This window comes from Barbus barbus (assembly GCF_936440315.1).
Source record: "Barbus barbus genome assembly, chromosome: 7".
In the NCBI taxonomy this organism is placed as follows: Eukaryota; Metazoa; Chordata; class Actinopteri; order Cypriniformes; family Cyprinidae; genus Barbus; species Barbus barbus.
In genome coordinates this window covers 23,565,466-23,583,316 of record NC_136735.1, presented here as the reverse complement: position 1 = coordinate 23,583,316, position 17,851 = coordinate 23,565,466, and the positions used below count along the sequence as shown (strand labels likewise).

The following is a 17,851-nucleotide window of genomic DNA, read 5'->3' as shown; positions in this document are numbered from 1 at the left end:
CTTAAACACCTGATCCATCGTTTATTAACAAATCCTCAAAAAAGCAGCACACAGCAAAGTTCTTTTATACCCAAAGTAAAATGCAAGATATTACAAATATATATAGATGTGACTATGCATGTCAGTCAGTTCTCACACATTTACTGTACATTGGTGTCTGTCTGCTGCCAAGACAGAACTAAAGGTAGTTATTGTACATCAAATGAAAAGAGGCAAGACAAGGAGAACCAGGAGTGCAGATGTTTCAAGAGTCTCCAAGAATAAACAACTCCATTATTTTGTATTCAAGATATAAATCTTAACATTCCATATTTTCATAAATCCATATTTTTATATTAATTTGTTCTACATTCATTTTTTATTCCCCCCCCCCCCCCCATGTATATATTGCCATGGTAGAAGCTTTTTTAAATGCCCAAATCTAAAGCTTTTCCAGGTTAGCATGATTATTTCATCATCTGAGTTGATACAATCAAATTTGATGTTACACTTCTGTATTTAAGGAGTTGAACTCATTGAACACATAAGAGAGGGGTGATTTAGAAGAGCTCTTCTTCCTCTGACATGTAAAACAAAAAAAGTAATAATGAAATTTAAAAAGTAATGAAATTAGAGATACACAGAGAAGGAACAACAAAACCCAAACATATATAAAGCCGAGGCAGCTGACATGAGATTTCATGTCAAATTAATTTGGTTTACATTTTGTAAAAATAGTTTCCTGGCTTAGTTATTGAAGAAATGGAATGGAAAGAAAGGTTTAAAAATAAAAGGGAAAAAAAGACATTGTAATATCAAGTTAAATAGAGGTTGCTGGTCTATGCATGTTTGATTATCCCGTACTACAAATATGGCTGTGTTTATTGGTCCATTCTGTGGTCTGTAGGATGGTAATGAGAGTATATGTAATTCACAACACTGAAGATGATTAAAATTGATGATTGACAAAGAGCAAGGCACATCAAGTCAGAAATGAAGCCCCATCCCCTTTCAATGGGATCTACAAAAGGTTCACTTTAAAAAATTTATAGCAAAAAAGCCAGAAATTGAGAGTTTATAACCTCTGATTATCCTGCCCTTTTTGTGAAAGTAATGCAGCATAGCAAAACTTCAAGTTTGAACTAAAATGGCCAACCTTTCAGATAAATATGCCCTTTAAGGCAGCAATATGGAAATTTATGTCAATGAATTTGATAACAATATAACAATGCAGTTACATAAAAAAAGGTTAGGAGAGGTTGACACCATTGAGGTCTAGAAAAAGATGAAAAGGCTAATTTTAAGTAGAATTAAGTGTCAGACTGCTTTTTAGTCCAAGACCAATTTAATTCGAATCATCTTTTTTCAAAGAACTACTTTAAAGTCTGTACAACATTCATAAGGCTCCTCATTTTTTCCTGCTTCCTGTTTATTTGTCTGTATTCCGTCTACCATTAAAGTGCTGGCAACTTCATTCAAAAGCAACACGATTGTTTTTGTTGCGCAAGAGAGTGCAAACTCTCAGAAAAAAGAAAAAAGCATTTATTTAAAAAGTGTAAAGTCAGACATAGCAAGGACAAAGAGATGAGCTAACTATTTCTCTTTTATCAAAATGGTTTCCTGTCATACATTTATTGACAGGTTTTAGTGTCCTGAAAGTTGTAAAAAGGGAAAGGAGTGATAGAGAGACATTTTTGCTTTATATGGATTTGGTTTCCTTGTGGAGTGGTGTGCTCTGCCCTCTGCTCTGGATTATACCATCTGATTCAATCAGTGCTCCTCTAGCCAAGAGGGGGTTTCTCCTCCTGGTAACTTTAGTTTGATGTGGAACTGTTTAAGGGTCTGTTCCAGCTGCTGTTGGTTGCCTGCGAAGTATGCTGCGATGGCGTTATGGAAGATAATCAGCTGGTTGTGTAACACCTTCACCTAAGGAAAAGGAATTATTATTATTCACTCAATTTACACTTTACCAGCTAATTTACACTTTTTGTCTGGGTGTTCCTGTTAAATATCGAAAAATGACATGCCCAATTGCATTATATATATATACCTGTGAGGCAAAACTGAACTTTCATCAGCCATTACTCCAGTCTTCAGTGTCACATGATCCTTCAGAAATAATTCTAATATTCTGATTTTTAATTAATGTTGGAAACAGCTGTGCTGCTTAATATTTTTTGGGACCTGTGATAATTTTTTTCAGGATTCTTTGATAAACAAAAAGTTAAAAAGAACAGTGTTCAATTTAAATAGAAATTTTGTGTTAGAATATCCACTACTATTCAAAAGTTTGGGGTCAGTAAGTTTTTTCTTTCGTTATTTTTTAAAGAAATGAACACTTTTATTCTGCAAGGATGTTTTAAAATGGATGAAAAGTGATTGAAACGACTTACATTTTTAGAAAAGATTGCTATTTTGAATAAATGCTGTTCTTTTTAACATTTCATTCATCAAAGAATCAAAGAAAAAAAGTGTCACAGGTTCCAGAAAAAACTTTAAGCAGCACAACAGTTTCAACTCTGATAATAAATCAGCATATTAGAATGATTTCTGAAGGACCATGTGACACTGAAGACAGGAGTAATGGCTGATAAATTCAGCGCTGCGTCATAGAAATCAATTATAAAGTATATAACAACAAGCGATAACCAGCAATGTTTATGTTTATTATACATCATTTGAACATTAAAGATGCCTCAATCAGTTTGAGTTCATCTTTTTTCCCCAACAGGATATCTTAGTCAACTTGAAAGGGCCTTTGCAACATCTTTACTTCTGTAATGTGATGCATTGTTTCCAAGTGAGCAGGATATTGAACAAGAAAAGTTGAAAAACAAGAGTTTGGTTAGGATCAGCCAAAAATTAAAGTTGTTTCGGAGGTGAAGCAAGTTAATATTTTTCGAAATATTAAAGAAACATCTGCATGACATTTCAGGGTGTAAGAGCTACAATTAGCACTATAGGTACAGATTAACCTATAAAACCTGTTAACAGTAGTGTTTGGGAAAGCTAATCATTTCAGTAATTACGTTTGAACAAGTACCAAATATCAACATATTAACTTAACTAATTTTATTATGCAAGTATAAAAGACAAATTATTTATTTATAAGATACATTCCCCTACCTTGTTTTCCTCCAGAAACTTGAGTTTGACCGCGACGTCATTGCGCATCTTTTCATATTTTTCACGGTGGATCTGGAACTGTTGCTGAGACAGCTCGATCTTAGGGAGTGTGTTGGCGTCCCTTGGACCCAGATTGAGCTCCTCTAAATCTGTGCGATATGCGTCATACTCAATCCTACCAAAAGAGCACAGACCTTAGAGAATGAGAATTGTTTTGCTCAATAAATTAATAGAACAGTAGTATACAGTGGTTTGTAAAGATATATTCAGACCTTGCTGCTTCATATTGCTTAATGTTGATCAAGGTGTCTTCTATAGTTTTATCGACTAGAGTTTTAACATTGGCGATAAAGAAGTTGATAGCTCCCAACAGAGTTTCTCCATTTTTCGCCAGGAGTTTTTGGGTTTCAGCATTGTAGCCAAATTCCTCCTAAAACACACAAATAAACAGAGTTTTCACCTATGTTTGCTTCTACTGAAACAACACAGAAATAGATAAACAGCTAGGCAGCAAAACACAGCAAATACTGCATTGAGACTCTGCCCTCTCTGCATATAAATTAGTTAAAATGAAATGTTACTCCCCAAGAGAACAATTCACTTTCTGGTTATAGTCCAGTCATAAAGTATTTAGTATTCGTGGTGGTTCTGGAAACATCAATGTCAAAGTGTATCCAAAACAGTCCATGAATAAATTATACTGTATGGAAGGCATCCAGTTATTTTGTCAGATCTGAAACAGCTGAAAATCCATATATGCCAGGCAGTCTTCACAAAAGCATGTGTTGGTTAGAGTGAAATATTACTGTATTTATTTTATATATAACTTTTTTAATGCTGCCAGCCTCTATGGCTATTTTCATATATATCCAAGAAAATAGCTGCTATAATATATAAGTTCTGTCAATCGATTAAAAACATTACAGAATTAATCACACGTTTTCTGTAATTAATTGTGATTAATGGCATATTAATATATTTATACTGTCGTAATTTCACACTGAATCTCCAAATGAATGTAGAAACAACAAATTTGGGTATATTTTAAATTTGTTTAATGGCATCTTGAAGAAGTGCAAAATAAAAAGAAGTGCATCCATCCATCATAAAAAGTGAACTGATGCATTTGTGAAAGACAATATCCATATTTAAAACTTCATAAAGCATAATCTCTAGCTTCTGCCTATTGTCGTACACATGTACGAGAGAGTGGAGTTCCAGCGGATAACGTAGGATGTAGCATACGCTCCAGTGAGAAGGAGAGAGCAAAACAAAACACCGGTCATGAATGAGATGTACAAAACAAGGGTTTGTAAAGAAAAATGTTGAAGGATTTCGATATAAGCCAAGAGACTGCACTGTAAAAAAAAAAAAAAAAAAGTTGGGCCAACTTAAAATTTTAAGGCGAACAGCTTCAGCAGATTTTTGAGTTCTCTCAACTTATTTTTTAGGAAACTTCTCAACTTTTTATTGTATAAACTTAAAACAAGAAGTTGAGAAAACTCAAAAATCTGCTGAAGCTGGTTGCCTTAAACTTTTAAGTTTGCCCAACTTTTTTTTTTTTTTACAGTGTGGTTTTCCTTTGCTGTAAACAAAACTTGGTTCTTGCAAGACCACAATATTCTCACCGGAGTTTACGCAACGTCCAAACACAAACACATCCATTCGCTTCAGAAGGCGTTAATTAACCCCTGGGCCGAGTGGAGCACTTTTTTATGATGGATGCAGTTTCACTTCAAAATCTCAATCATTTCACACCATTCACTGCCATTAAAAAGCTTAGAAGAGCCAGGACATTTTTTAATATAACTCCGATTGTATTTGTCTGAAAGAAGAAAGTCATATACACCTAGGATGGCTTGAGAGTGAGTAAATCGTGGGGTAATTTTCATTTTTGGGTGAACTAACCCTTATAATGCATTTTCCCCTCAATTTTATCCATTTATTATAGCCATTCAATATTACAGTATAACTGCAAGCCATTATTTTTAACATTTAATAGGCATGAAAAATATAACAACTTTTAATTTAAGTGAACTTAAAACAATCTTCACAAACTATTAATTGTATATGCATAAACTGCATATAGATTCATCTTTATTCAAGCGACAAAAGTTAATCAGCGAGCAGAGCAGTCGGTGATGGATGGCATATGGCACAAATCTGACACGCATACGATTTTCTGCCAAAAATTTCCAGTCATTTTTGGCCACTCGCCAAAAATGGGCATTTTGACATAATTTTGTCTACTGGCTCACTGTCTGAAGTGACTTTCTCTGTGCATGCATGTGTTGGATGCCCGTGTTCTCAGAGAGCTTTTTCACAGACAGCATGCCAGTACCGAATTAAGTTCTCTTTTGCATCTTACTATGCTTGATAGCATACAAGCATAGCGGCGGTGCCTACGGCGGTAAAAAACACTTTGGTTGGCCACCTACTGTATCTATATATTCTACTGTAACACATGCCAAAGGATGCCAGGGAAAAAATGGATGCTACATTAAATATTTTTAATGGGGACATTGGATGCCCATTTTCCATAAATATAATATGATTCTTTAGGTTTCATAAAATGTCTGTAACGTACTTTGGGAACAACATCCTTTTTACCTTGTCAAGAACAGCTCTGTTTATAGCGACCCATTTCGGTGCATGTTTCTTTAAATGATAATTAGCTACTACCCTACTCCTCTCTTTGGTGGGGCATCAACACAAGACGCGTAAATATATTTTCAGGGGAAATTGTGAACTCGGAGGTGGTCTTTTTCAAATAGCTAACTATCTACGTAGAAACTGGCTGCAAATTGAAACAGCTCGCTGGATGACACAGTTCCAGACTGAGGCAGCCCATAATGAACTGGCTGCATGTTTTGTTTTTAGCTTCTCTGAGCTGGCAGATATGCAAGGAACCTGACTAAACGCAAGAAAAGCTAAATAGTGAAAATATACCAATAATCGTTATCGACCAAAAAAAATCACCCCCCCCCCACTATTTGCCATAAAAAAAATGTACGTGACTAATGCATTAACAGTAAAAAAAACTGTACTTATATACGTTTGAATAAATCTGGCATTAAGACAAGTATCTATGAAGATTGTTATGTGCAACTGAGTTGTATACAGATATTAGAATTTTTATTTGAGTGTAATTATGGTATCTGAAAATATATAGCAGTTAATTATAATTGCTTTGTTATTAATTTTAACCTTTAATATTATGGTAATGAACCAAATGAGAGGGTTCCCTGTATAGTGTACAGCATTGGTTAGGAGAGATTTATCAAACTATCGCCATCGGTATCATCAGATATCATTCTGGATAATCGGCTATCGGTAAGCACATGTGAAAGTGTGTACTGATGTTATTTTTAAACAGTATTGTTTTTGCCATTTAAAACCTAAAAAACATGTAGGATTTTTGAGATGGTCTGAGATTGGTTCTGAGAATAAGTGAAGAGAGAAAAACTTTGAAATGTGGGGAAAACTGCATATAAGATACTTAATATCCATTTTAAATAAACACTGATTCTGATTTTGTATAAAATCTAGAGTACTTACATGTAGCTCGGGTGTCTTGAGACTAAGGTCGGCAAACGCGTCACCCAGCTGTCTCTGTGTCTGCAGCATTTGCGCCAGCTGAGTGCAAAGCGTCTGCGCCAGCTTGATAACATGCTCATACTTTCGTTTGTTGTCACGAAGAACCTCGATCTGCGCCTCCAGCTCCAGATCAACTGTACGGGAGCCACGACCTAACTTCTCTGACAGAATTTGCTTAGTGCACTGTGGGGAGGAGTATAACATACAAAAACATTAACAAAATGGGCAATAATAAGAGGAAAAAAAAACAATGAAAATAAGGAATATTTAAGCTTGAGATGGGCACAGAAGATACATAGAACCCGGCCTCTTTTTTTGCCAGCAATATTACTGAGAACATATGAAATTATGGGGAAAATTTTTCAAAAGGATAATGACTGGAAAATGTCACAAACCAGACTAAATTTGTACACCACAACGCTTTTTCACCATTGTGCTCTGTTCCATTTCAAGTACCTCAAACCCAGACTTTTGTGAGACATGGATGCTTGAGACCTTTTTTAATGAACACAGATGCCATCATAACCACTATGGCAGGAATCACTCACTTTGTAAGTGTTGATGCTCCACTTCCTCACCAGCTCCAGTTTCTCTATGGCAGGACTCTTTATGTCATCAGCAAGAACCACTGCTCCTTCCATCTGCTGCTCTCTCAAAGCACCTGATGACAGAATGATATCTGTTAACTGACATGAGAGAGGACTGTGATATATTACTCATTAAGACTCACAACTATTAGCATCCTTGGATATTAACATCCAAGATAATTATGTTTGACAAATCACATCTGTTTCTACTGATTATAAATCATTAACAAAAACTATTGAAAAATATTTTTGTTAGGTTTAGAGGAAACCTAAACTAAATGGATTTTAGAAATGATGCCTTGAAAACTAATTGAAATATGTTTAAATTGACATACTATAATTACTAACCAAAATAAAGAAAAAAAAAAATATTAAGAACGATAAAATTTAAGCTAAAATTAAATTGAAAACTAAAAATAAACGATAATATTAAAATAACACTGAAACATGGACAGGAGTAACTCTAGACTAAAGATAAGCTTAGGTGAAACATGCTTTTCTCATTTAAAACGTCAGACGGCGGCAGAAACAACAAAAGCAGTATTTTGTTTTGCATTATCAAAGTCCTCTGAGGGAAAAAATTATTGATAAATCTAAATATTATATTTTGCGATCAGTCAGGAAGGCAAAAGGTTACAGGATGGTCAGCCAAGACGAATAAATGAGCCCCAACTCCAAAATCATTAAAGAGGGAAGCAACAAGATGGAAGAAAACAGGCCTTGAGTTGGCGGAATTTAATAGAACACCATCATAAAGTTACAACCTATCAATCTAATGCGCTATAACTACACAAAAGTGGAAAGTGATGCCAATTTTTATATCTGTTGAAGATTTTAACAGACATCACTGCAATCTACTAGAAAAACAATGTCTTTATGATGGTCTGAAACTGGTAAAGGAAGAGATGAAGAAATGCAGATCCATGCGTGACGTCTTCTGTTACGGTATGCGGTACCTTTCTGCATCTCCACCTGACTATCGCTGATGCTGCGAGCTAGCCGGCTGGCTGCTGCAGGACTGGGGAAAACTTTAGGTGCGGTGGCCTGGAATGGCGACCCTAAAAATGGTCAGTGATGAATTTTTATGATTTTTACACCGAGTCTGACATTTTTTTGTAAACTACAGCCACAGAGGAAGTGTCCATCCATCCATCAAAATCAAAATAAATAAAAACTACACACAACATGTATTTATTGCTTGACCCATGTTGTTTATGGAAAGTATTATAATGCAAAAAGCAGGTCAATCAGAGTGTGGCTACAGTATCAAACCTATTACGTTAAAATGTTTACCTAAATTACACTACCATTCAAAAATTTGGGGCCAGTAAGACTTTAAATAAATTAATAATTTTATTCAGGAATGATGCATTTAATTATTTAAAGTGACTGTAAATACTTCTTACTAAAAATTATATTTCAAATAAATGCAGTTGTTTTGAACTGTTTTTTCATCAATGTTTCCACAAAAATGTTCAGCAGTTAATTTGTCAACGTGAGCATATAAGAACGATTTCTGAATGATCATGTGACACTGAAAACTGGAGCAATGGCTGCTATTTAGCTTTGCCATCACAGAAATAAGTTGCATTTAAATTGTATTAATATTTTACGATATTACAGTTTCTGCTGCATTTTTAATTAAATAAATTCAACTCCAAAATATTAAACATACGTGCAGGTTCCAATTATTACAGGGCTTGTTTAAATACACAAGTCTTAAATACACAGTGTTAACATCACAAGGGAAATCTGAAAAATCTAACCTTTAAATTAAAGTTTCAAATAAATTTCATTGCCAGTAGGTTTGCTGCAGCAAACTGATGAAATACGCTCCAAAGTCTCCTAAGCTAACAAGTGACAAGGGAAATATAGAGGAATAATAAAAAGGGTGGTCAGCAATTACACCTAACTAATGACAGGTTGCCATGTTTCCGTCCTAATTAATTCACACAGTAGACGAGGATGAAATAATGAAAGGGAAGCAGATGTAAAAAAAAAAAAAAAAAAAAAAAAGATCACAGACGACTCTGTAATGAGACAGGAACACCTTTCTTTTCAAATTCAAATTCTCCCTCTCTCCACAACACACTCAAAGAGAAACAGACAAACAAATGTGGGTTCACATTAGATGCACCAGATAGTGAGAGGATATTGAAGCCATTCAACTAGTCTACTAACCTAAATGACAAAAAAAAAAACACCCTAGCCTCATCTCATTACAATGAAAGAAAGTGTTTTTAAATGATAAACATTTTACCATTGTCTCTGAGCAAATTGCGAATCTGTATGTAATCTTATGTAAGCACACACGTTTGTAACTGTAGCATGCGGAGTCATTGTATTCATTTGTGTGAAGGACAAAGGCAAATTATATTCAGGTTCAATGCATGCTTAGTGTTGTACCTGTATATGGCCCTACTTGGACCACTCCCTCATTCATTGCATAGTTTTCAGGTGAATTGTGGGAGTGTGATGTGTTTGGTCCAGAGGAGACATTGTGTGGCACATCCTTGAAAGAAAAACATGGAGAACAAGAAACATGAATAAAAATGAAATGACATTCAAGAAAGATATCATAACAATGCAATTTGCATAACAATGCAATGTTTTCTACTGTTTTCCCTCTTAGTTTTAGCCGTTAATCATTCATTTCAAAACAGCATAATTTGTTCAATTCTGTGGCAAAACTGTCTAAACTCTGTAATTGCACGGGTTAAAGCATATTAGGCACCAAGCATATTATATATGAAAATGTGGCAAAGTAATTCTGCCCTGTGTGTTTAAGTCAAATGATGCAGATGCGTATAAAACAAATTACAGCCTCTCTTCTTCACTATAAAACTTTTTTACCCTCAGACACTGAAACTAAATACAGTGAGTGATAGTTTCTGTGACTGTACAAGGTTCATGAATATTTAATGCAGTAAGCACTAATTAATTTATGATTGGTCGTCTGTTGCTAAACAACTCACTTTATCATTCTAGCGCCATTGTTTTACATTTGGCAACACCAAATGAATGTATAATAAGGGTTAAAAGAAGCACTAAACATAGTTTACAATTATTTGTGTGAAACATTTCTTTAACCAGGTACATTTTAGAGATGCCTTGGGATTTATGTTGCCTAGTTCTTCTGTTTAATGTGAAGAAAGCCCACACTTAAGACAATTTCCTCAAAGTTAAAAAGACTACAACTAGTAGTAGAAAGCTAATCAAGCTAGTTTTGCTGTTGCTGCAAAACAGTTGTTACGTCAGTAAAAGTAGTACAGATATATATATATATATATATATATATATATATATATATATATATATATATATATATATATATATATATATATATGGTTGCTATAGACATGACAGCCTTTTAGTTTAAAACTAAACCATGAGCTCACTGGCTGGTTGAGATGCTGGAACATTTTTGTGAGATAAGGAGAAGTCAAGCTAAGAATAAATGGCAACCCGGATATATGGAGGTAGGGCTGGGCAAACCAACATAATCCATAGAACAATATATTCAATAATAGCAACTCTGGCTTATCTATCTATCTATCTATCTATCTATCTATCTATCTATCTATCTATCATAGTCTGTCAAATATTTTAAATAATTAGGAACATAACTACAGTCATGAGACACATCAACACTTATACGATTGTCATTGTGTGTCATCAGCACACAGCACTTTGGAAACATTCATATCCAAACATTCTGTGTTCAAAATGGCACCATTGTTAGTTGACTTCGATTCAGGGCAAGAGCAGTTTAAAAACAGTAGTGCATGATGGGTAGTTTGTTCTGTGTAGGATGTCTTACCCTGTGAAACACTTCCTCATGACTCTTGTCTGCTTCTCCGTTTCTGGTGACTGAGATTTGAGCAGCCGGGCTTCTGTGGGCCTCCTCCGCCATAGCCACCTTCAATACACACACACACAATGTCAATAACTCGGAGAACTTGGAAAAATCAATGTTAAAGCTGTCAAACTGAGAGTTCAGATGCAGAGTGCTACCACCACCAGAAAGCTTTGCACAACCATAGCTTGTCAAGACTTGTGAAGTTTTAACTGCAGCACCACAAGCAAAGAAAATGCATTTATAGAAAACGAAATGGATCAGGTCTGCTGCTGTTTTAGAATAATTATTTAACAGCAACAGGGAAATTGAACTATTAGTAAACCAAAAACTCAAAGTACAGGGAGAACAGCCAAGTCTAACTACACTGTCATCTGGTGATCATTTTTTATCAGGGACTGATAAACAAATTTTAATAAACATTACTGTTTAAAAGTTTGGAAAGGGTTTTTTTTTTTTTTTAAGAAAGAGAGAAATATACACTTAAACTTTGTCCCAAAACCACACCCTCTCTTGCTTCCCCTCCTTTCCTGTCGTCAAACTGTCACATCAATAAAAAAAGCATAGAAATCTGAGAAATAAATAGTAATAATGATTATGATAATATTTAATAATAACTAACAATTTTGATACATTTTAAATGATTGTGTTTAAAGAAACACTGAAACTTTTTTTTGTTCATCTACATAAAATCACACAAAGAATTAAGGGATCACAAGTTCATCAATAATCCTTTAAGGGCTAAAACAGCCTAGTGACTACAGCACAATGTAACGGATGGTGGAATTAAACATAAGCTAATCAGACATCCAAAGATAACCTCGACAATTCAGCTCCTACCACTTTCAATGACAAGCTGAAAAAATTCAATAAATAATATCAGGCTTTGGGTTCATTGTAAGGAAAAAATTGAAAAATAAATAAATTCAAACCTCACTTCTAAACCTTTACAATGACAAGAGTAAAATGTGAGAGCGATGGCACATGAAAAGTCATTAACAAGATAAAGCATATGTGACTTTGCATCAGAAGGTTGTGTGCCAGATGGTTAAGAAGACTGCTGATGAGCTTTGTGGACAGTCTTTAAACATGCCAATAAAATGTCTACTGCATTACAGTAAGTCCAAAGGTGGTTTTAATGACACAACCAAAGTGAGACTTCAATTTACACTGACAACACAAAAAAGACGTTTGAGATGGAGAACAAACCGATCACTCAAACCAGGAGCTACAGTATAGCGGCCATAGCCAACAAATGAACACAGAGCCATATGCAGGAGTGAGAGTGGACACAGTGATCCGCATCATTTTGTACTGTGGAAAATTAGGAACATCTCAAAATAACATAAAACAGTGAACATCAATATTACAAAAAGCAGGTAAAAATAACTGCAACAACAACTAATTTCTGGCTTATGCCTATTTTGAAAAGATGGCATGTGGTTAAAAGGATGGGCCTGTGTGGTCTAATTCAGTCTTATGGTTATACTTTCAAAACAGAGTGATATTTGCATATTTTACATACACTCCTCTTGTGTGGTAGGTTTCTACTGTAAATGTATTACTGTTATATTCAGAGAATTGTACAGACCTGTCCAGTGACATACATTTCTGTTACCTATAAGTTGACAATAATTTTTTTTTTACTTATTGCTGATGACTGATAATTGTTTCTATATTGCACAAAAAAAAGTTAGCTTCTGCTACAGATTATAATTAATAAGTGTTGACAGTGTTAATAAATTATTAAGAGTATGAGTGCAACATAACAGCAAAGGTAAAAAGTAAAAAAGGGTGAAAATGAGCATTCACAAATTGATATTCAAATATATATATATTGACTGTATTACAGCTTTACATCCCTTATACTCAGTTATATATGCAAATGAAAGCAAGACACAAGCAGTTTGTTGTCACTATTTGGTTTCAGGCTGCAATTTAAGCAACAATTCCTTATTTCAAGGTGGTATGACTTTATAGTGCCCTTGCATGAGACTTAATATGTAACTACAAAAAAGGCTATTTACGTTTGTGTTCTGCTGAGCGGCTCAGTGATTTGAATCTTCAAGACAGGCAACTTGTTTGTCTGGCCCGGTGAAAACAGCACACAGTGTCCAATAACAGTGCATGAATCTTTCAAAGCCACCTGATGCCATCATGCCAGAAGGTCAGTGACTATTGTGGTTCTCACTGCGATTCAAATCTGGATAGATCTGGCATCACATTCTGTTTTAAGTGAGTTCGTTTGTCCTCCAATGACGGTCAGGTTTATCTTTTGCAGGCACAACTCTAAAAGCCCTTACTTCCAAATGCTTCACTGTCTGTCACCACCAGATTTGATGATTAAAGCGGCACTGATGAACAGTGCCTCGGTCAAGCCCGGCAGAAGAGTTCCCTAGAGTTCAGTTGCTTAGAGACATTAACGAAGAGACCAACAGAAACAACTGCAATCTAATCAGACATTCTGAAGAGCTATAATCATGAATCTAATAAATGCGCAAAGAAAACGAAAGATGAGCTTCTTAAATAAACCTCTTAGTTATCAGAAGAAAAGGAAAGACTTTTAACAAGATAAAGCAACAAGTAAACACTTCCTTATCAGGACAGGCTGTAGAACAATTTGAATCATGCTAATACTGTAGAAAAAAGTGCAGTACTGAGTTAAGACAAGCTAAGACAAAAAGTGCATACAGCTGACAAGAAACGTAATACAGTGTTAGAAGTGTGCTGTTGTGTAAAAAACGGCTGCATTATTTTTAAATTATTGGTATACATATAGTTCCATATGAGCAGAGTAATTACATGGTGTGTTTGCACTTGAAAAAATTCATTTTTGTGAAAAACTACAATGACGAACTAGAAAAAAATAGTGACGCAGCAGCAAATAAAAATACATTATATACTAAAAGACTGGTAAAAATACTGGTCAAGCTAATTATCGGTATACTTTGTTGAGATAATTAGTGATAAGTAATTAGAATTGAAAAGAAATTGATAATTATTTTCATGTTATGGCTGATGACCGATAAATGGTTGTTATTTAAATTCTATACTATATACTGTATAAAAATAAATGGCATAATGTAGTGGAAAATAAAAATATATAATGTAATTGTATACAAAAATTGGGCAATGTGCCTCATGCACAGCAATAACAAGACAGCAAGCTAAAGAGCACAAAAAAGTTAATTATTTAAATGCAGTAATAACAGCAACAGCCAAGCAAAATTGACCAGAATATGCTAAAGAAATGCACCATCACCTTAAAAATAAATAAATAAAGGACACCTCACAAAGACAGAATGAAAGATATGTGCCTCAATGCTGGAGCATTCAGGCAGGGGTCTAGCTCTTTTAAATTCACAGGTAAGTTGGCTGATTCAGATTATATTTACCTAAAATAAAAATCTGAAAGAATGGCTGAAATCACAGCAACATGTATGAGCGAGATCAAGCATAAGCCAAGCTACAGGTCTCACTATATAATTACTGTCACCTTCACATCAGCTTCTGTTTCCACACTGCTTGTTGTTTCAGAATCAGCATTATCCCGAATTATTCCACTAGTTTTACTCTGGGCCTGAGAATCCTCATCTTCATCACCATCATCCTCACTGTGAGTGTAATTGTGGTTTCCAACTTCCTTGTCCTCACTGATGTCAATTTCAGTCATGTGTGCTTCATCCAGGCTGTTTTTTCTGGCCTTTGATTGACTCACAGAGTTAGCAGTATTTTGAGGGCCCTGTTCATTAGGGTCCGATTGATTATCCTGTGAGGCATTCTTCTCAGAGTCAAAACTAGCTTCTGACATTCCTGAAAGTAAACATAGATGTGAGCAACTGACCAAGATTTTTTCCTTCTTGTGCTGAATTCAAGTAAATGTTTATGCATGTCACTCAATTCCATCGAGGCTGAAGTTTCAGGAAGGGATTCTAGCATTATGCTGTACATCATGGAACAAACATCTAATAATCATGGTACAAAAAAACGGTAATTGTTACAAGTCAATCCCCAGGAACCAAGGAACCAATGACAGCTGAAATTTTCAACGAAAGAGCTTGCAAAAAATGGGCTGGTAGATCAGCACAGGCGCATTCTTTCAGACCGAATGTTAGTTTTAACTGCCTTTTAGTTAATATTGTTTGACAGAAAATCATATACAATCCTTCGTATAAAGTTTAGACTGCATCCTGCATTCCTTTACACAAAGGAATTCAAATTCAGGCCTATACAGGAAATAAATGGTTCAGCTCACTAAATTTGCAGCACTTTGTACATCAGTCTACACGATCTACACCACCTAAACTACTCACATTCAAAATGTTTATGGTTAAATAAGGAAATAGTTACTTATAAAGCAAACTAAACTCAAACGAGAAGAACTAGCCAAACTCTTTTATGATGAGCTACAATGCTGCTTTATGAATAATGAAATCTATGTCTTTGCACACAGAGACTCTCCCATGATGTTCATGTATCAGTAAGAGTTGAGTTAACCTAGAAAATGGGATTATAGGTTTGTATAATAAAGCTGCAGTTACACACGATGATATGTTTTCTACAAACCAAGACTCAAATGTCATTTAATTACTGAGTTCTACACATTTTCATATAGAGCAAATAACAATACCAAAAATTGTCAAAAGCAACTCAATGTTTTTATTATGCTGCCTCATTAGTAATATTTACACTATGTCAAATTCTAAGTTTATTGCATGTAATAAAAATGCATCCTAGTTTTGAAGATTGTTAAACCATCTTGTACATGGAAATTGTGTGTTGTAATACTTTAATCATCGGTCAATAACTGGAATAAAATATTCATAAAGTTTATGGATTTAGCCTATTTGATTTTAATAGAAGGAGGGAAAATGCAGGCTATAGACAATCGCAGGAAGAAGCACACTTTTCCTTTAAAAAAAATTAGAGGCCAATAAAATTATGAAAGCTATTACGGCCAAGGCTTCGAATACTGTACTTAGGTCACGCTTTGTACTCTTCATTGGAGCGCCCAGTCACATGACCTAATTAATATTCATAAACTATCCCTTTCCCATAGTAGGATTCGTTCATTCGCATCAATGGACACGTAAACGTTTTTTTTTTTTTTTTTTAACTCTTCAGTGTTAAGCAACGGAACAACACGTACAAAGCCAAAGCAATATAAAGTGTATATTAAAAACCATCGGCTTTATAAACAAAGTTTTGTTGTTTAATTATATTGTCTTATTCCTTCCTGGAATTCAATCTCTCATTGTTGAGCCCGCACGTCACAAAGTTGCGATTGAGTTACTTCCTTTGCCTGAAGCTCTTCAGTCGAGTAATGCGTTACAAAACGCAAAAAGCCTGCAATTTCACGCTCTATACCGCTTGTATATTAATGATACGCCCTTCATTAAGCATGAACACAATTGATAGCAAAATTGTGAGTGGGTGACATTCAGATTTTTTGCCAATATTCTTCTCTTCATCTAAGGCGTGAAACGATCTGAACAGAATAGACAGTAAATCGACAGTCTGTTATTCTGACAGCCTGAATGAATGTCCTTTAGTCACTTTTCCCAGCGGCAGGGGAGGCAGAGGATCAACCCTGCATACTGAAGCCATCATGCCTGCCATCACACATACATGAACACCGAAGCAACAGTTGATTGTTCAGCAGCACTCACCTGCACACAGATTACAACCGCTCTCTTTCTTGTTGCACAGCTCTTTTCATAAAATTGGTCTTGGCTTGAATTTGAGTTGCTGTGTGTATCATTTGATCCACAGCTCAGTGAAAGTCTTTTCAAACACACCCGGAAGAGGACGTGTGTGTCAGTAGATATAATGGAGCCACAGCATGTCTGTCTCCTAGTGGTCAAACCAACAATACACATCGATAAACAATAAAACAGCATCATACAGTAACTACACGAACCAACAAGATAAATCAAAACCAATGTTGTTTTGTTTTATTATTATATTAGCCTATGTATTAATATTTTGTATTTGCTTGTTTTTACAAATTTATGTTGTCTTTTTTTTACGTTTTAGTTATTTAGTTATGTGCTTCTGTCGTTTTTATTAGCTATATATTTTTTTAGAACTTATTTAGTTTCAGTTTGTTGACAAGGCAGCATTTTTCATTTTCGCTTAAGTTTAAATGCAGTAATTCAATTAAAGGTAAATACGATTCAAATACAAATTTTAAATAATTGATGGAAATAGTTTTGAATCATGAATAATAGGATAATAATCAAAAAGATTTGTTTTCCTCGGTGCACAAACTCTTATACACCTGTCTTCAGAAGAGACAGTGGGTACTTTAGCTTGACATTTACTCCAAAAATAAGCTCTTTGGTCTTTTCAATGATACTTCTAAAACATAGAATAAAAATCACTGTAATGTATGTATTGTAATGTAACATTTGCTGCACCTTGGTAGACTGATAGCCTAGGCTACTATTTTTCTTATCAAATTATTTATTTTTAGATTGGAATTTCTGCAGTACTTTGATTGCAAGTATGCATATGAAAAATTTCAGACACTAGATGGAGTAGTATGTTTACAGCAGCCTACACTCTGGGGGAAAGAACACCAAACCAGTTCTTTGCCAAACCAGTTGGCCAGGGACGAGCTTTGAATTGACCTTTGACTTGAGTTAAATTTCATTTTTATTTTATCATTGTTAAAATGTAAATTTTAATATAATATCGGTGGATA

General features: G+C 34.8%; 1 protein-coding gene across 4 annotated transcripts; it reads right to left on the bottom strand.

Annotated features, from left to right (window-relative positions):
* Positions 1-369: 369 nt before the first annotated feature.
* LOC306873064 (arfaptin-1-like) lies at positions 370-16,993 on the bottom strand. 4 transcript variants are annotated; one of them, XM_079422070.1, is made up of 10 exons: positions 16,815-16,993; positions 14,642-14,958; positions 11,110-11,208; positions 9,696-9,801; positions 8,246-8,347; positions 7,251-7,363; positions 6,664-6,885; positions 3,378-3,535; positions 3,106-3,280; positions 370-1,905 (listed from the first exon to the last, which is right to left on the bottom strand). In XM_079422070.1, exons 2-10 carry the CDS (start codon positions 14,954-14,956, stop codon positions 1,750-1,752), a joined length of 1,446 nt encoding a protein of 481 aa, XP_079278196.1. In that variant the 5' UTR covers positions 14,957-14,958; positions 16,815-16,993; the 3' UTR covers positions 370-1,749. The 4 variants fall into 4 exon arrangements, with proteins under 4 accessions (XP_079278196.1, XP_079278197.1, XP_079278198.1 ...); XM_079422071.1 differs by lacking the exon at positions 8,246-8,347; XM_079422072.1 differs by lacking the exon at positions 14,642-14,958 and having other exon boundaries at positions 16,815-16,987.
* Positions 16,994-17,851: the final 858 nt, after the last annotated feature.

Bases quoted from the DNA above. Each gene is read 5' to 3' on its own strand.
- LOC306873064 (XM_079422070.1), bottom strand. From the start codon at position 14,956: ATGTCAGAAGCTAGTTTTGACTCTGAGAAGAATGCCTCACAGGATAAT. The intron at 6,886-7,250 runs GTGAGTGATTCC...TCCTCCCCACAG, and splicing joins GGAGCATCAACACTTACAAA to TGCACTAAGCAAATTCTGTC. The intron at 1,906-3,105 runs GTAGGGGAATGT...CCTTTTCCTTAG, and splicing joins AGTTTCTGGAGGAAAACAAG to GTGAAGGTGTTACACAACCA.